This window comes from Haliotis asinina, chromosome 1 (genome assembly GCF_037392515.1).
Source record: "Haliotis asinina isolate JCU_RB_2024 chromosome 1, JCU_Hal_asi_v2, whole genome shotgun sequence".
In the NCBI taxonomy this organism is placed as follows: Eukaryota; Metazoa; Mollusca; class Gastropoda; order Lepetellida; family Haliotidae; genus Haliotis; species Haliotis asinina.
Genome location: NC_090280.1, coordinates 53342242 through 53359272, shown reverse-complemented (window position 1 = coordinate 53359272; position 17031 = coordinate 53342242). Strand labels below are relative to the sequence as shown.

At 42.0% G+C, this 17031-nt stretch overlaps 1 protein-coding gene and 1 pseudogene across 1 annotated transcript; one reads left to right on the top strand and one right to left on the bottom strand.

Moving 5' to 3' along the window:
* Positions 1-3596: 3596 nt before the first annotated feature.
* On the top strand, positions 3597-6151 carry LOC137273697 (uncharacterized; annotated as a pseudogene).
* Positions 6152-7908: 1757 nt separating this feature from the next.
* Positions 7909-11858, bottom strand: LOC137280734 (uncharacterized). Its single transcript, XM_067811957.1, has 4 exons — positions 11802-11858; positions 11545-11682; positions 11181-11249; positions 7909-10399 (listed from the first exon to the last, which is right to left on the bottom strand). Exons 1-4 carry the CDS (start codon positions 11851-11853, stop codon positions 9927-9929), a joined length of 732 nt encoding a protein of 243 aa, XP_067668058.1. The 5' UTR covers positions 11854-11858; the 3' UTR covers positions 7909-9926.
* Positions 11859-17031: the final 5173 nt, after the last annotated feature.

The window sequence follows — 17031 nt, the reverse complement described above, 5'->3', positions numbered from 1 at the left end:
ATCGATGCTGATCTATATGATTTCGTAGATCGATATGGGATCACACAGATGAGCATCAACTTGGGATCACATAGATCACTATCGATAGGGGATAACATAGATCAGCATCGATATGTGACCACAAGGATCAGCATCGATATTGGATATTACAGATCAAAATCCATATGCGATCACATGGGATCACATACATCAGAATCCATATTGGATCACATAAAAGAACATCGGTGTGGTATCATTTAGAGCAGCATCGATATAGATAACATAGATCAGCATAAATATGGGATCACATAGATCAGAGCCAATATCGGATAACAAGATGCGCATCGATATGGGGTCACATTGATCAGCATCGATATGGGGTCAGATAGATCGGCATCAATTTGGGATCACATAGATCTGCATCGATATGGGATCACACAAGATCAACACTGATATGCGATCACATATGTTTTGATTTTACGCTATACTCAAATGTTTTGACGCAAGATTACGCTCCACAACGGCATGATGTGAAACTACGATATGTCAAACTACTGGATGTTGTTTTAAGATCTCGATATAAGACGTTTCTCCTAATATGGGGAGTCTAAATAATATTGTGAAAGTGTACCGCGTACAACTCAACTTATTATCATGGAGCATTTTTTTCGCCGACTTTGAAATGTAGATGTTCAATTGATGGAGTGAAACACTAATTGTAATATCTGTCATCATGCTTTATTAGAAATGTTTTCTTGGTCGTTCGGTACAGCCTAGTGCTTAAAACATTTGCACGTGACGCCAAGGATCCGTGTCCATTCACATCAACGTGTGAAGGCCATTTCTGATGTCCTCGTCCAGAAAATTGCCATGACAGTACTGTAAGTCGCGTAAAACCATACTCACTCACACTTGGTCGCTCATACACATTACAAAAGGCGAATCCAGGAATTCGAAAACGGTTTAGGGGTTGGGCATTAGGTGTTTGTGGGTTCAGCTTGGGCTTGAGCGTGTTAGATTTGGTATCTTAGTGCGAGTGAAGGTTTCAACCTTAGCGATGACCGGATCATACATACATGCACTATTGATGTAAAAGACTACATCTTACAGTCTGGCAACAAGCTACAGCTGAACAGATGATCTTTCCGCTTGTCGCATCCGTCCATCCATATACCTTGAATGCTGGAACAAATGATCTACTGTAGAGTTCTCTAGAGAATTCCGTGCAGACTGATACTTCATCAATCGGTTGTGCCCCAAAGGCAAGGCCGTATTTTCGTGATGCTTTTACATTACCTTATAAATCCAGAAGTCGAGATTACAAAGGAACACCACGGTTGCCTTCAGCAAATTAATTCCACCGATTCAGTGTATTGCATGATGTGTTTGCTGGATACTGTCATTATTCTCCTGCAAGACCAAGAACACATTTCGAGCTGGTGAAAACACTGCTATGCATTCGGATATCGACAAGATTCTAAGCAGTAAGCGAAAACCCGCGAGAGTGAGTGAGCTGTGTTTTACGGCATCTTAAGCAATATTTCAACAACATTGTCTCGAACTCGGTTGAGACGAATTCTCGGATGTGTCGAACTGACATCTCGGTCCCTGCCGATTTCCTTATATTTATCATTATTTTTACCCTGATGTGTCGAACTAGATCTGTCGAATTCCCGGTTGTGTCGAACTCATTGTAGGGTCCCCAAAGGCTCTAACAAGTAGAAATTTACCCTTTTGTCTCGAACTGTCAAAGCTGCTTGTTGCAACTGAAAACTTCAGTCACGCAATCGGAAGTCATCCTCATAAACGTGCTACCTAAAGATCAAAAGTAACGATTAACGGACTCAACAATCAAGTGACATGTTTAACTACGCATCTATACACACATTGTCAGCACACTTACCAACTGAACTTTACTCAAACAATTAACCATAATTAAGTTGTTATCAGTGACACGTTGATCACGGACCGACAGGATATCTCTAAACAAACAATGGCGCATGTTGTTGTCATGTGACAGTCTATGTTAGCGGTCATGTGATTTCCTTGATGCCATGCCCGAACGCCAAACAGACTGTAATTTCGGATTTTTTAAGAGATAAATTCCCCACATGTACACGTATGTACATTATTATTTCGTTTGTATGAACTATACAACTTTTATACCGACTGAAAATGAATTAGTGCTGTCAACTAAATGGGATCGCTTGTGAGTTTGTTAAATTATTCTTGTTCTTATCTTTTTGTATGCATATTTATTTGCCATGACGAATAAAGTGATTGAATTGATTTACATTTGTATATGTTGTAATTTAAAGATATATACTGCCGTAAACGTTTATTGCAAAGATATATTTTTCGTATGTGTATCCTACTGCAAAATAACGATGTGTTAAGCACCGGGGTCGTGTTGGTTCTTGGTCTTTTCAGTGCTGACGGATGTGTCGAACACTCGGATAAGTCGAATTTTCCCCTTGGACCCGACGAGTTCGACACAACGGGGTTTGACTGTAGTTTGGCGTGGGATACCAGAAACGGGCTTCACACGTTGTCCGTGGGGAATCGAACTCGGGTCTTTAGCATGGGGATGGGAAACTTTAACGCTATGGTTACACCACCGACCCGGAAACCCAGGATAACACATCGTGTTTCCTTGAGCTCCACTACGCATCCTCGTAGTCATTTTATACAAAAGCCAGTAACCAAACAGCTGGCATGAATGTGGCGCTAACCTGCAAGGAAACTCTAAAACACATGCTACATGCCAATCCACACCTAATTCAAAGCCCACGGAATCTAATGTCATGCAAATGGACATCGGTATGCTGCAGAAAATTCAAGCTCCGAGCTTTTCCACTCTATCATTAGTTTCTGGAAACAGCGGTTGCTTAATTCGTTGGTTGTTGATGGCGAATTCAGCAATATACAAGCGATATGATGGTGGTCTGTAAACAATCGAGTCTGGACCAGACAATCAAGTGAACAACGGCATGAGCATGCATCCAAGCAATGGGGACATGATGACATGAGTTTTCAAGTCAGCGAGTCTGACCCCATCAGGTTAGTAACCCTTTTTCAGAAGCATATAAGCTGCTCAATTTTTAACAGGTATACACAAGCATCGACATTTACTCGTTCGTTCGTTCGTTCGTTCGTTCGTTCGTTCGTTCTCTCGCTCACTCACTCACTCACTCACTCACTCATTTATTTATTGGGGGAATTATTCCAAACATTTGTTAGCTTATTTTGTCTTTATACAACGATAAAATGTGTATGTGGGAGAAAAAGTTCCTGTCTCTTAACTTTCGACTGCATCTTCTGAAAATTCACAGTCAGGCTAGGGGTACGACCTCCTCATCGTAATTAGAGAAACCAAACCATCAAGTAAAAACACTGGTTACACAACATTCCCGTTTCCTGTTGATTGGATTCCGTCTTATTGTGCCATTTAGTGCAATAACCAGTCCCGAATGTCTAGACTAATACATTTAACTGGATACATAAACATTACTCAGTATGATCCGATGCATCTGCGCACTTGTATATTGCAACACCATGCTCATAATTCTTTCAAACACGTCGTAAAGCGTGCTCTGACAAACTGACACCAGGAAATTATGGCGATCTCAAAACGAGGCTCTGCCGCTAGAAGGGTTTGGTGGTCTGGTTTGGAACTGATATTATATCAGTCTCATTCTGCGTTACAGAACTACGCTGAATATGCTTAAAAACACATAACATGTGTAACCGGTGAAGTAGATGCATTGTGAATCATTTTACGACATCATCAAACAGAGACAGTATATGACGTCTCACTTAAGGTCATGCTGTCTGCACCTCTTCATAAAGTATAGAACAATCTAGATTGTTTATGAATAGAGATCCGGTCCGTCTAAGGGTTGTGTTCTTAGAATGTATGGCATGACGGATTGTGTCTGAGGGGGGTCAGGTTACTTGGTGCTTGGTCATCGTACAATCCACCTTTGTTACGAACTCTTTGGGACCATTAAGTAACGACCATTTCAACGACAGGCATTATTGGCAAAACAGAGAAAAGATTTCATGCACCCATATCTTGTTATCATTCCAAACTTCTAAATGCCTCACAAAGAAGTTATCGCTAAGAATTGTGCTTTATGCTGTAGCTCCAAGGACGCGTTATAGCAATCAGCTCGTTATAATCGGGGTGGGGTCCCTCCCACTCCAGTTTTACATTGTCTACCAAAACCTCGGCGGCGTCGTTTCTCCAATACACATATTAGGTCATCTCTTGCCTTCCCAGAATAACCGTATTTGAGGTTTTTGTTTTGGAGGGACAGATTTTACTTTTCGCTAGAAAGACCTCTTCCCAGGTTTTACTTTTCGTTAGTAAGACCACTTCCCAGATTTTACTTTTCCTAACTTTATATGAACATCAACATTCAAATCTTTCAAGATTAAACTCACAATTCAAATGTTTTCAGAAGGGGGTGTTGAACCGCAAATCGCAAAACATTTGTGTTTAATAGCAAACGCTCTTCCGCACGGCCACCGGATCGACAAAGGTGGTGGGGTTAAACTATTATATATAGTTACTGTCGTTAAATTGATTTTACGCACGCTTCAGTCATTGTTATGTAGCTTCATTAAATGCTCATCTACATTGTAATTACCCATCATTGACGGTATATATGTTAAAGAAAACACTTCTCCTCAGTTTTGGTAGAAAAATGTAAAATCATCCAGGTCGGAAAATTTCCCTCCAAACCCTTGTCTACCGAAACCTCAGAGGCATGTTTTCTCCTATACATACATTCACATTACGTTCGTCTGTTATGTAACCTTTGTCTGTTGTAGAGAAAACCACCAAACTTGGAAATGATCCCACTGAGTTTAAAAGTGTTCATCCTCCAGTTCCTTGTTGCCTTTAGGGAGAGCAGTAACATCACAGTATCTTCGTTGGCAACTCATAGAAATGTATCCTCATCACCTCCAGCAAAGCAAAGGCCTCATAAAACACCAGGAATCGTCACCACCCACACAGTAGAAAGAACAACATTTTATGTTAATCGTATCCTAAGGCCCATCGTTTGTATTTCCGGTTTAGTGATGAATGTCATCGGATGTTGTGTACTTCTACACAAATCGTTACGTCGCATATCCTACCGATATGTGACTGTGGGTTCCTCCTCTGTGGAATCCTGCGACTGCCAGCTGACATATGAACGCAGTATGACGTCATGTATTCTAATTACTTGTCATCTGTTTTGACTGTTTCAACTAAGCACTACATGGGACTCGCCTTTCCCAAAGTGTCCGCAATCATCATCTGTCTTTTGGCTCTTGAGAGACTGATTGTCATATCCTTTCCGAGCAAGGCAAAGACTTTCTTCATCACTCATTGAGCATTGCTCTGTTTCTTATCATATGTATGTTGCACATTCCTAAAATATTTCAAACGCGCTTTGTTTGGGAAGTCCATTAAACACGTTGTCATTTCTAAAACTTACGACAATATAGTAATTAAAATATTTCTCAGATATATTGCACCGTGTCTTCTTCTGGCATTGAACATTGGTATCTGGATTTAGTTGGCTGTAATCAGACGTCAACGGAAGTCCCTCTTTGGCACAGCTGAACAGGGGTGAGGGGTGAGTTTAGTTTTACGCCACACTCAGCAATATTCCAGCCATATGGTGGTGGTCTGTAAATAGTCGAGTCTGGACCAGACAATCCAGTGACTACCAACATGAGCATCGATCTGAGCAATTGGGAACTGATGACATGTGTCAACCAAGTCAGCGAGCCTGACCACCCGATCCCGTTAGTCGCCTCTTACGAAAAGCATAGTCGCCTTCTGTGGCAAGCATGGGTTGCTAAAGGCCTATTCTTCATGGGTCCAGCTGAACAGGAACACTGGAAGGTGACATTGACCTTGACGACAATTTCAGAGTTTTTCTTAGTCGTGTATATTCCGTTTATCTCTGTACATGTTCTCGAAACACACAATCCACAACGATTTGGGCGTACGGAACCGGAGAAAAATTTCAGAAACATGATGCATTCTTTGACGTCTCTCGGTTGGTCCATTAACTCCACTAATGACTTCCTCATCTATGTCATCAGCAACGTCAAGTTCAGTGTTACGTTAACAAAGATGTGTTGTTCCTCAAAGCAGGACCTGACCCAGTAGGGTCCAGCGAAAGAGCGACGGTGGGGTAGTCTCTAATATCACTAATCCCATGAAACACAGTGTAAAGGTAGTACCTTGTACCTACACAGCTGCAGTAATAGGGAAGTATACTATAGCATCCCAATTTAGAGAAGAGAAGAGGATACCGATTGGACTTGCACACGGACTAAATACATGTTGGTTTATGGTAATTATAACACTGAGTTTCCTTCCTGTAAATGTTGTCTCGTTCCCTATTATGTCGAAATTGGCAAATGTAAGACCTGTTCCAATAAAGTATTACGACTTAAAGCTATGTTCAGAATAAAATGATTGATTAACTTATTGAGTTATTGTTGTTTAATGCTGTACTCGAAAGTACTCCAGGAAAAAGACGACGATCAGCAAATATTCGAGTCTGGACTCCACAAGCCAGTGATCAACAGCATGAGCATCGTTCAACGCAAGTCAGCGAGCCTGACCACCCGATGCCGTTATTTGGTTATTATGACAAGCATGGACTACTGACTAACTCGGATGACCTATTTAGAGCACTGTAGGCGGGGCTAGGGAAAATAATATGGTTCATTTACTGTACTGTGTCAATCTCATTCGAGATTTTATAACAGTAAGTTAACCCATGGAATGTTGACTTTATTCCTTGTAGCGGTAAAAAACAATACAAGTTCTGTAAATAGTTTCTATATACATATTACTCGTGAACTGAATAATATACAAACTACCTTTGGCCACTTTAATCCATATGAAATAACAGACAATGCGTACATCACTCTTTTATGGATGCTTCAAACCCGAATGTTGAACATGTGATGTGTATACAAATTACGAAATCACCCAATTGCACTCAGTATTATGTTCTTAATTACCAACACATTACTACTGTTTATACCAATCTGATACATTTGTTTACATAATTGTTCTGAACTGAAAGGCATTCGCAAATCGGTGAAAGTGACGGTGATGGTCAAACAATGATCAACAGATATTGAGCATATTAGGGCGGATACATTGTACTGTATAATTCATAATATTATCAAGATTCATAAGTATGTGTGATCCCATATGGATAACCATAATCCCATAAGTATGTTGATCTGTGTGATCCCATGTCGATGTCAGCCTGTGTAATTCCAGATCAGTGCTGATCTCTCAAAATCTATTGTTGATGTTGATCTATGTGATCCCTATCGATGCTGATCTGTATATTCCAATACTAGTCTCGATGCTGATCTATATGATGCCAAACGGATGTTGACCTAGGTGATGCAATATAGATACTGATCCATGTGATTCCTTATTGATGTTCATCTATCTGATCCCATACCGATGCTGATCTGCATATTCAAATGCTAGTATCGATGCTCATATATATCCGATCCCATATCGATGCTGACCTGGGTGATCCCTCATTGATGCACATCTTTGTTTGTCTGCTACTCACAGTGACTGCACCATACCCTATTAATGAACCCGAGAGAGGTGTGGGAGCCTTGAGGTTAAAGCGTTGGCTTGTCAAAACCCTGGGTTCAATTCCCCACAAGGGTACAATATGTGAAGCCCATTTCTGGCATGATGCGTAGTGATACTGCTGAAATATTGCTAAAAGTGGAGCACGAATCTGGGCGTGGCAAACCATAATGTCAGACTGAATAGGAGATTCGAACCCTTTTTCAGCATAGTTTGAGCCTTAGATTCAAGGTCCAAAGTGTGAGAAAGCGATTTGGTCTGGCCAAAAAACACCAATAATCTGAAACATCTTCGATCGGAAAAGATTTTAATTCATATGAAAATTGCATTTTGTTAATGTCGTATATGAACCTTTGTGAAAAAAGTAAGTTTTAAATTCCTCACACAATCTGCAATATTCGGACATGTAATGGTCTGCTTCTAAATTATGTTCAGGATGCTGTTACTAATAATCCCAACAAACACCGTGATGTGAAATATGTTAAGTTGGGGCATATTTCCTCACAGCTACGTCTCCCATATTCCTAGAAATTCGATCATTATTTAGTTAAGGGTTATAGGGACCTATATCGATATTCAGTCCTAAAAGCAATATAATAGGATAAATGAATCAGTGCTAAAAGAACTACACACCGAGGAATATTGCATAAGGATTCACATAATTAAAGATAAAGTGATAAAACTATACTGAGAGATGTCACACGTACCGACCCATCCAGGAACAAACCAAACCCGCAAAAACGCAAAACTACTTTTTCTAATGCAACACGAAATGCACATGCATACTGACATTACAAATCAGCCCACGCGACACACCAGGAAACTAGTTGTGTAAAACACATGTTTGATTCACATCGTGAGAAAGAGAGAGCTGATTCGAATGGTAAGAGAGAGAGAGCACGCTATGGCTGAACAATGAGCTTATGGTCATTGCCAGAACTTTCAGCTGCATCAGAGAAATTGTCATCATACTGATGGAACGACTAAGACAAACTGCCAGTACGTCAGACAGGCCTTGAAGTGGTCGACCACGTCTGACAACGTCCGGTGATGATTTCCACATCTGGACAATTCTTTTTGTAACGTCGACGTCAACAGCAGCGACGGCACTAGGCCACCGTATCAGTCGATATACAGTGTACTAGAAGAACATGGCATACGACCACGACGACCCTACCACGGACTGCGTCTGACTCTTCAAAACCGATGTCGTAGACTGACATGGGCCAGTCGGGATGGACGCTGGCAGATGCGTGATTGACGACGTGTGATGTTCACCGTCCTCAGTAGGTTTTGAGTAATGACGGTCGGGCTTGTGTTAACAGACGAGTGGGTTCAGCGCCGAAATGCGTTCAAACTGTTTGAAGCCAGTAACGTGATAGGAATGGGATCTGTGGCGATCTCAAAACGAGAATTTTGCATATTGCTGACAATCTGAATGCCCGAAGATACAGGGATAAGGTTTTGGCAACCAATTGTGAGGTTATTTCTCCAGCAATTACAACGTCCCATTATCTGCCAACATGATGACGCAAGGCCTCATGCGGCTGCTAGACTGACAAACAACTTTCTTGATAACGCCCACATGGTTGTTTTGCAGTGGCCAGTCTGTTCTCCGACATGAATCCAATAGAACACTTATGGGACTACCTACAAATCAGAAGACTGAACAGCTGGAACAATGGTTCCCATGGATCTGGCCATGAATCACACCTGACGTCTTTCGTCGGCTTACATCCTCAGTGAGTCGAATTGTTTTGACGTGTACTGACGCCAGTAGTGGGCACACTTACTATTGATTCAATATATGATGACATAGTGGAGAAAACCATACCACGTCCTTCAGTGTTAGTCTAACGATACTTTCGACGTATTATAAAATGAAATTGTGTACGTTTGCTGTAAATCTGAACTATATTTTGAAACATAATAGTATTATTTATATTTCGTGGCGTGATATATCGTGTTGGTGCAAGCCTGTTGAGGGAATGTATCTGGGAATGTTTCTGGCCTTATTTCAGTAAGAATCGCGGCTGTATTTTCTACAAGTTCCCACTCAGAATTCGCCCATAATCGAGAGTGGGGTGTTTGACAATTTTGAGTGCGTTACATCCCTTTCCTTCTTTATATGTATATGGATATCAGTGCACACTTGTTGGACCCAGGACGTACTATTTTCAGCAATACAAGTCCCTATTGTTGAATCTAATCTACATGTACGACAGTCATGGTCAATACTGAAATAATTCGCTCAATACACAGACTTATACAGAATTTGCAGAAAACACACAGCTTGTTTACAATATTTCTATTTAGTGCAAAGGGCACATGTCAACTCCCAGCCGTCGCCATAAGGGGGACAGGGCAGGGCACCACATTTGGCGTCGATCATATACAAGAGATGGCCGTTTGTGTTTGCTTTACCCCCAGGGATAGCTTCTGGTTCACTATCTACACAGACATAATCACTAGAACCAGTGTCACCAGTAGGACCACCAAACAGATAGCCCTTGTATTCCAGGTGCCATCCAGGAAAACACTCGTTCCTGGCAGGTACCATGATGGCACTTGTTTTGTGATGACTCTGGCACACCACACACGGGACATCGTCTTCAAACAGTCGATGAAGAGGAGATGCCTCTCTATTTGTTTGATACTCAGTGCCATAGATATAACTGCCTGATGCCTCACTAGTGTACTTTTCGTAGATGGGTGCTTCGGGGAGGCACAGCGTTGTTCCCGGACCCCCTTTCGCCTGATAATGACTTCCACCGGCATAACCTGAAATTAGTCCAACCATAATTGATAAGATACGGGGGGCCCTTCGAATTCTGTACATAATTAACAATATTGATGATGACGATGATAATGATGAGGATAAACACTGACTGAACTGCACGCGATGTAGCCATTATCATCTTTGGAGATTTGGGGCAGTCTAGTGGTGACAGCGTTCCCTCGTCACCCGAAAGACACGGGTTCGATTGCCCACATTCATTGTCGTCATGGGTCTACAAAATTCCACAACATCAACAAAAGAGGCTAAATAAATTCCACATCGGAACGGTGTACAAAGTGGTAAGAACTGAAGGAAAGTGTCACTGAATAGTATGAGACCGGGTGTTGGGAATAAGATCAGCATATCTGGCACACAACCTAATGATTCAAACACGGGAGCACAACTGCATTTCAACCGATTCACACTTGAATTTGACGTGAGCCACAACAGCATACTCAAATGTTCATTGATCAAGGCTACATCATTCAAGATCTCAATACAGCTTCCAAAGCGTTTTATGACAGACACATTGGAGATATTTGCACGTTTGACGCATCAGAGCCCTAAATGATGCCCGAAGCAATTCCTTATGTTGGCCTTATGTTGACTTGTCTGTACATGTGTTTGTGACACGTCTTACGTGCACGACCGGGTGTGTCCCCTATTAGTGGAGGCCTTTTTGTCTCCATCACATATATATTCAGAAAGGTGCAATCAACGTTTCTAGTACACAAATCAAGACTTATGCATATATGTAAACAGGATTTCACCACTTTTACGTACCTTTGTACACGACATCATTTCCTTTGGGACATGTTGTCTTTCCCCAGCGTGTGAATGTCGCTCCTCCTGCTTCAAGTGAAACAAATATCAAAGAACAAATCAGACAGTAATGCAGTACAAGTGAGTCAGTTAGTTTACGCCGTATTCAACAATATTCTAGATACATGGCGACGGTTTGTAAATAATCGAGTGTGGACCCCACAATCCAGGGTTCACCAGCATGAGCATCGACCTGTGTCTTCCACGTCAGCGAGTCTGATCTCCCGATCCCGTTAGTCGTCTCTTACGACAAGCATCAATTCTAATCTGTTTTTTTTCACCGGTGAATTCAGTATGGCATTGTAAGGTTAACTTAATCGTTTACCCGATCTGGTCCAGTGTGAAGAATCAGTTTCAGGTGGTATAATCTTCTCTCCCAGATGTATCCTCAACAGTGACTTCAGGTCATGCAGGAACCTCCGGTCCGCGGGACAGTCCACATTGTTCGGATTCAAGACCACAGCTGTGACCAAGGAAACAATATCCTATGTAGACACAACTGATAAAACAGCATGACTGTTCAGATTATATGTAGAGACAACTGATAAAGGAACAGATCGTATCAAACACATGAATACATACCTGTGGCTATCCCAACCTGGACGATCGTAGAAACATACAGCGGTAGCTTCATGGTTGCAGTCTGAATACAAACACGTCTGGTTGTGGTTATATACACACTCTTCACGGGTTTGACAGTTGTGGAGTGTTCAAGATGTCTCCGTTTCAAACAGTTTTCAAGTGTTTAATGCACATTAAGTATCAGTACATATTTGCTCAGCTGTTGAACCATAGAGCGCTGAACACATATATACATTAGCATAAACAATGGTCTGACGTGTGTGAATTTCTCTTTGTACTCTCAACACATTGCTGAAGTGAACACAAGAACAACAACTGAGTAGATCGTGTTGATATACAAGAGATTGCTGACACGTTCTGAGTCTACATATTTGTACTGCCTGGTTGCAAGATATCATATAAAATATTCCCTTCAATGTCCGCACACCATTGTCGTTGATGGTTGGTCATTGTGGGTCGGGAGTCCAATGCTTAAGTGTTCAAAAGTTGTACTTGTTTGTGTTGTTCAGGGAAATTACTGCGATGTGTCTCTTGCATTCCAGATAGCACCTAGCGAGGGAATAACTCCTCACCAGGTTGGTACATGGAACAAATATGCTGTCTGCTAAACATTGCTATATAACCAAGTGTTCAGAAGTAACCGCCAAACACACTGTACATACATGCTGATCTATATGGTACCATATCCATGCTGGTCCATGTGATCCCATATAGATGCTGATCTATGTGATCCCATATGGATGCTGATCTATATGATGCCATATTGATGTTGATCTGTATGATACCATGTCGATGTTGATCTGTGTGATGCTATATCCATGTTGATCTATGTGATTCTATATCGATGCTGATCTATGTAATCCCTTTTTGATGTTGATCTATGTGATCCCACATCAATGTGCTATGTGATCTCGTATCGATTCTTTTCTATATGATCCCACATCGATGCTTATCTATGTGATTCTATGTCGATGTTGATCTGTGTGCTCCTATATCGATTTTGATGTAAGTGATTCTGTGTAGATGATGATGTATGTGATGCCATATGAATGCTGATTATATGATCCCATATCAGTGTTGTTCTGTGTGATCCCATATCGATGCCCATCTGTATAATTGCATATCAATGCTGATCTGTGTGATCCGTTTATTGATGTTAATGCATGTGATCCCAAATCGATTGTGATGTACGTGTCCCGATATCTATGTTAATCTCCCATATCGATGCTGATCTGTATGTTCCAATATTAGTATCTATGTGATCCCATATCGATGCTGACCTGGGTTATCCTGCATCGATGCTCATCTCTGCTTGTCTGCTACTCACAGCGACTGCACCATACCCCATTAATGAACCTGAGGACAGTGTTGTAGCTTTGCGGTTAAAGTGTTGACTTCTCACGCAAAACCCAGGGTTCGATTCCCCACATGGGTACAATATGTGAAGCTCATGTCTGGCATGCCCCGCAGTGATACTGCTGAAATATTGCTAAAAGTGACGTAAACCCACTCATTTCTGAACCTCCCCAAACGACCCTTTTGTCGAAGGTAATTCCACTCATTCCGTCCACACCAAACTAGAAAGTAGTCTTGGAGTCATTTGAAAACATACCGTTTCCCCAAAAGCTCTTTGCACCAACATCTTGCTGGAATGTACACTGAAACGAAAAAACCTAAATTTAAGAACGTGTAGATCAAAGATACGTAAATGAAATTTTGTGGAGTAATGCATTGCTGTCTTGTCCATATTTCATGAGAATACCAGTCATCACAGTTATTACTGCTGTCCAACAGGTGGTGTTGACGTCAGTACCTCGTATGACCACCTCCAACTGCTACCACTGCTCGACACTTCCTGGGTACAGATCGAATCAGTCGTTGGATGTTTTGTTGTGGAATTCGTCTCCATTCCTCCTGCAGCATGTGGAACAACTATTGAAGATTATGTGGTGGATTACGATGTCGACGTACCCGTCTATCGATCTGATCCCAAAGGTGTTCGATGGGATTTAGATGCGGCGATCTGGAGGGGCAGGGGAGGGTATTGATGTTGTTATTGGCCAGCTAGTCCACGGTGGCACGTGCTGTGTGGGACCTGGCGTTGTCCTGTTGGGAGAGCTGCCGTTGACAGTCAACAAGGTGAAGAACGTGCGGACGGAGAACCTGGTCGATGTATCGATTGGCCGTCAGATTTCCTTGGACAAGCACCACAAGTTCCAATCTGTGGGTGTATGAGATTCTCTTCCACACCATAACACACTCGCCATCGAAGTTGTTCACCTGCACGATGCAGTTAGGAGCAAAACGTTCATGACGTCGTCTGTAGACACGGTCTCTACCATCACGTTGCCTGAGGAGATAACGGGATTCATCGCTAAACCATATATGTGCCTCCAGTTTGTCTGGTTCCATGACAGCACCGTGTTAGACCATCTCACTCGTTGACGTCGATGTAGTCGTGTTTAGGAGGGAGACAACTTTTTGACTTTTGGCACGTATTCCTACTTCTCGGAGACGGTTCCTAATTGTCTGATCGGACACTCTTCGGGCTCCAAACTGTTCTTGTGCTGTGTCTCATGCGATACGATGGCAGTCACGTAGGTGGGTTACCCGGATCTACCGATCTTGGGCAGGTGTGGGAACTCTAGGTCTTTCTTATCTTAGACGGCCAGTTGTCGGATTTATTTGACGAAATCGATCCCACAATCGAGTTAATGTAATGGGATGAACGATGAAGATCCTCGCCACCTCACTCTCTGATTCGCCAGCGTGCAATCATCCAATTGCCTGATTTCGATCGACAGCGTTGAGACGTCCCATTTTCCTGTACTATACTATCAAAGATCGTGGATGAAATTGTGATATTCATTTAGATCTTTCATAGTCACATGCTGTACTAATGCTTTGCTCATGAGAAACCTGATATTCGTGCTGCATGAGATTCACGTACATCATAACAATCCTGATTGATAACACCGTTCCAAATCAGTTTTGGTTGCGTTTGGTCAAGCATGATCTTATAAAACATTCCAGAACCAATGTGCAACCCCAAGAAAATGTTTGCGTTTACATATGTGTACAAAACTGTAAGTATTATTTTTGAATTTAATGTATAACGATGACCCGTTTAAGGCATGCTGACGTGTGGTTGCCGTACTCAGCAACATTCAAGCTGTTTTTAGATATTCCACTCTGGATCAGACATTCCAGTGATCAACAGCATGAGCGTCGATTTACAAAATTAGAACACGATGACATGTGAGCGAGCCTGACCACCCAATCCCATTACTCGCCTGTATGTATGTATTTCTGTGAGTTGTAGATAAGCCAAAGAGAACTGTGTTGATATTCTCCAGTGTCATGAAGACCACGAATCTGGGCGTGACAAACTAAACTGTCAGACTGAATAGGAGATTCGAGCCCTTGTTCAACATAGTTTATGCCTTAAATTCACCTGACCACTCAAGGTCCAAAATGTGAAAAACCGCTTTGGTCTGACCCCCAAAACACCAATGATCTGAAACATTTTCGATCGGAAAAGATTTTAATCGACATGAAAATTGCATTTTGATAATGTCATACATGAACCTTTGTTAGAGGAAAGACGTTCCTCACACAGTCTGTAATTTTCTTACATTTAATGGTCTACTTCTAAATTATTTTCAGGATGTTGTTGCTAATAATTCCAACAAACACCGTGATGTGAAATATGTTGAGTTGGGGCATATTTCCTCATAACTATGTCTCCGATATTCCTAGAAAATCGATCATTATTTAGTTAAGGGTTATAGGGACCTATATCGATATTCAGAAACCCGCGAAAACCATCGTCAATACGTCAGACAGGCTTTGAAGTGGTCAAACACATCTGACAACGTCACCACATTCGGACAATTCATTTGAGAATTCTTTTTGTAACGTCAACGTCAACGACAGCGACCACGCTAGGCCACCGTATCAGAGCACGACGACCCTACCTCAGAGTAGATGTTACACATACGTACACATACTGAGAGATGTTACACACACCGATACATCCGGGAACAAACCAAACCCGCGAAAAACGCAAAACAACTTTTTCGGATGTAACACGAAATACACGTACACACTGATATTACAAATCAGCTCACGCAACACGCCAGCAACAAAGTTGTGAAAAACATGTTTGATTCAAATCATAAGAGATACAGAGAGAGAGCTACCGGAATGGTTAAACAAGGAGCTTTTCGTCATTGCCCAGAACTTTCAGCTACATCAGATCAATAGCCATCGGACTGATGCAACGACTAAGACAAACTGCCAATACGTCAGACAGGCCTTGAAGTGGTCAAACACATCTGACAACGTCGCCACATTCGGACAATTCATCTGAGAATTCCTTTTGTAACGTCGTCAACGACAGCGACGACACTAGGCCACCGTATCAGTCAATATACAGTATACAAGGAGAAAATGGCATTCGAGCACTTCGACCCTACCGCAGAGTAGATCTCACACATACCGACACAGATGTCACACATACCGACACATACTGAGAGATGTTACACATACCAACACATCCGGGAACAAACCAAACCCGCGAAAAACGCAAAACGACTTTTTCTGATGTGCAACGAAATGCACATGCATACTGACATCACAAATCAGCCCACGCGACATGCCAGCAACCCAGATGTGAACAACACATGTTTGATTCAAATCGTAAGAGAAAGAGAGGGAGATCTAAGGGAATGGCTGAACCAGGGGTTTATTGCCAGAGCTTTCAGCTGCATCAGAGCAATTGTCATCACACTGATGCAACGATTACTACCGCGGACTGCGTCTGACTCTTCAAAACCGACGTCGCTGGACATGGGCCAGCCCGGATCGACGTTGTCAGATGCGTGATTGACGATGTGTGATGTGTGAATAGGATTTGTGGTTAGCGCCGAAATGCGTTCAAACCCTATCCTTCATAGGGATGGGATCTGCGGCGATCTAGAATCCAGAATTTTGCTTATTAATGACAATATGAATGCTCGAATATACAGTGATAAAGTTTTGGCAACCAATTGTGAGGCCAGTTTTCCAGCAGTTAGCACGTGGCATTATCTGCCAACACGATAACGCATACAGCTTTGCTGTGTCCAGTCTTTACTGCGACATGAAACCGATAGAACACTTATGGGACTACCTACAAATCAGAAGACTAAACAGCTGGAACAATGGTTCCAACGGGAATGACCACGAA

Excerpts from the sequence above, each read along its gene's own strand:
- LOC137280734 (XM_067811957.1), bottom strand. The coding sequence starts at position 11,853 with ATGAAGCTACCGCTGTATGTTTCTACGATCGTCCAGGTTGGGATAGCC. Across the intron at positions 11,250-11,544 it reads TTCACACTGGACCAGATCGG|CAGGAGGAGCGACATTCACA; the intron begins GTAAACGATTAA and ends TTTCACTTGAAG. Across the intron at positions 10,400-11,180 it reads AAATGATGTCGTGTACAAAG|GTTATGCCGGTGGAAGTCAT; the intron begins GTACGTAAAAGT and ends GACTAATTTCAG.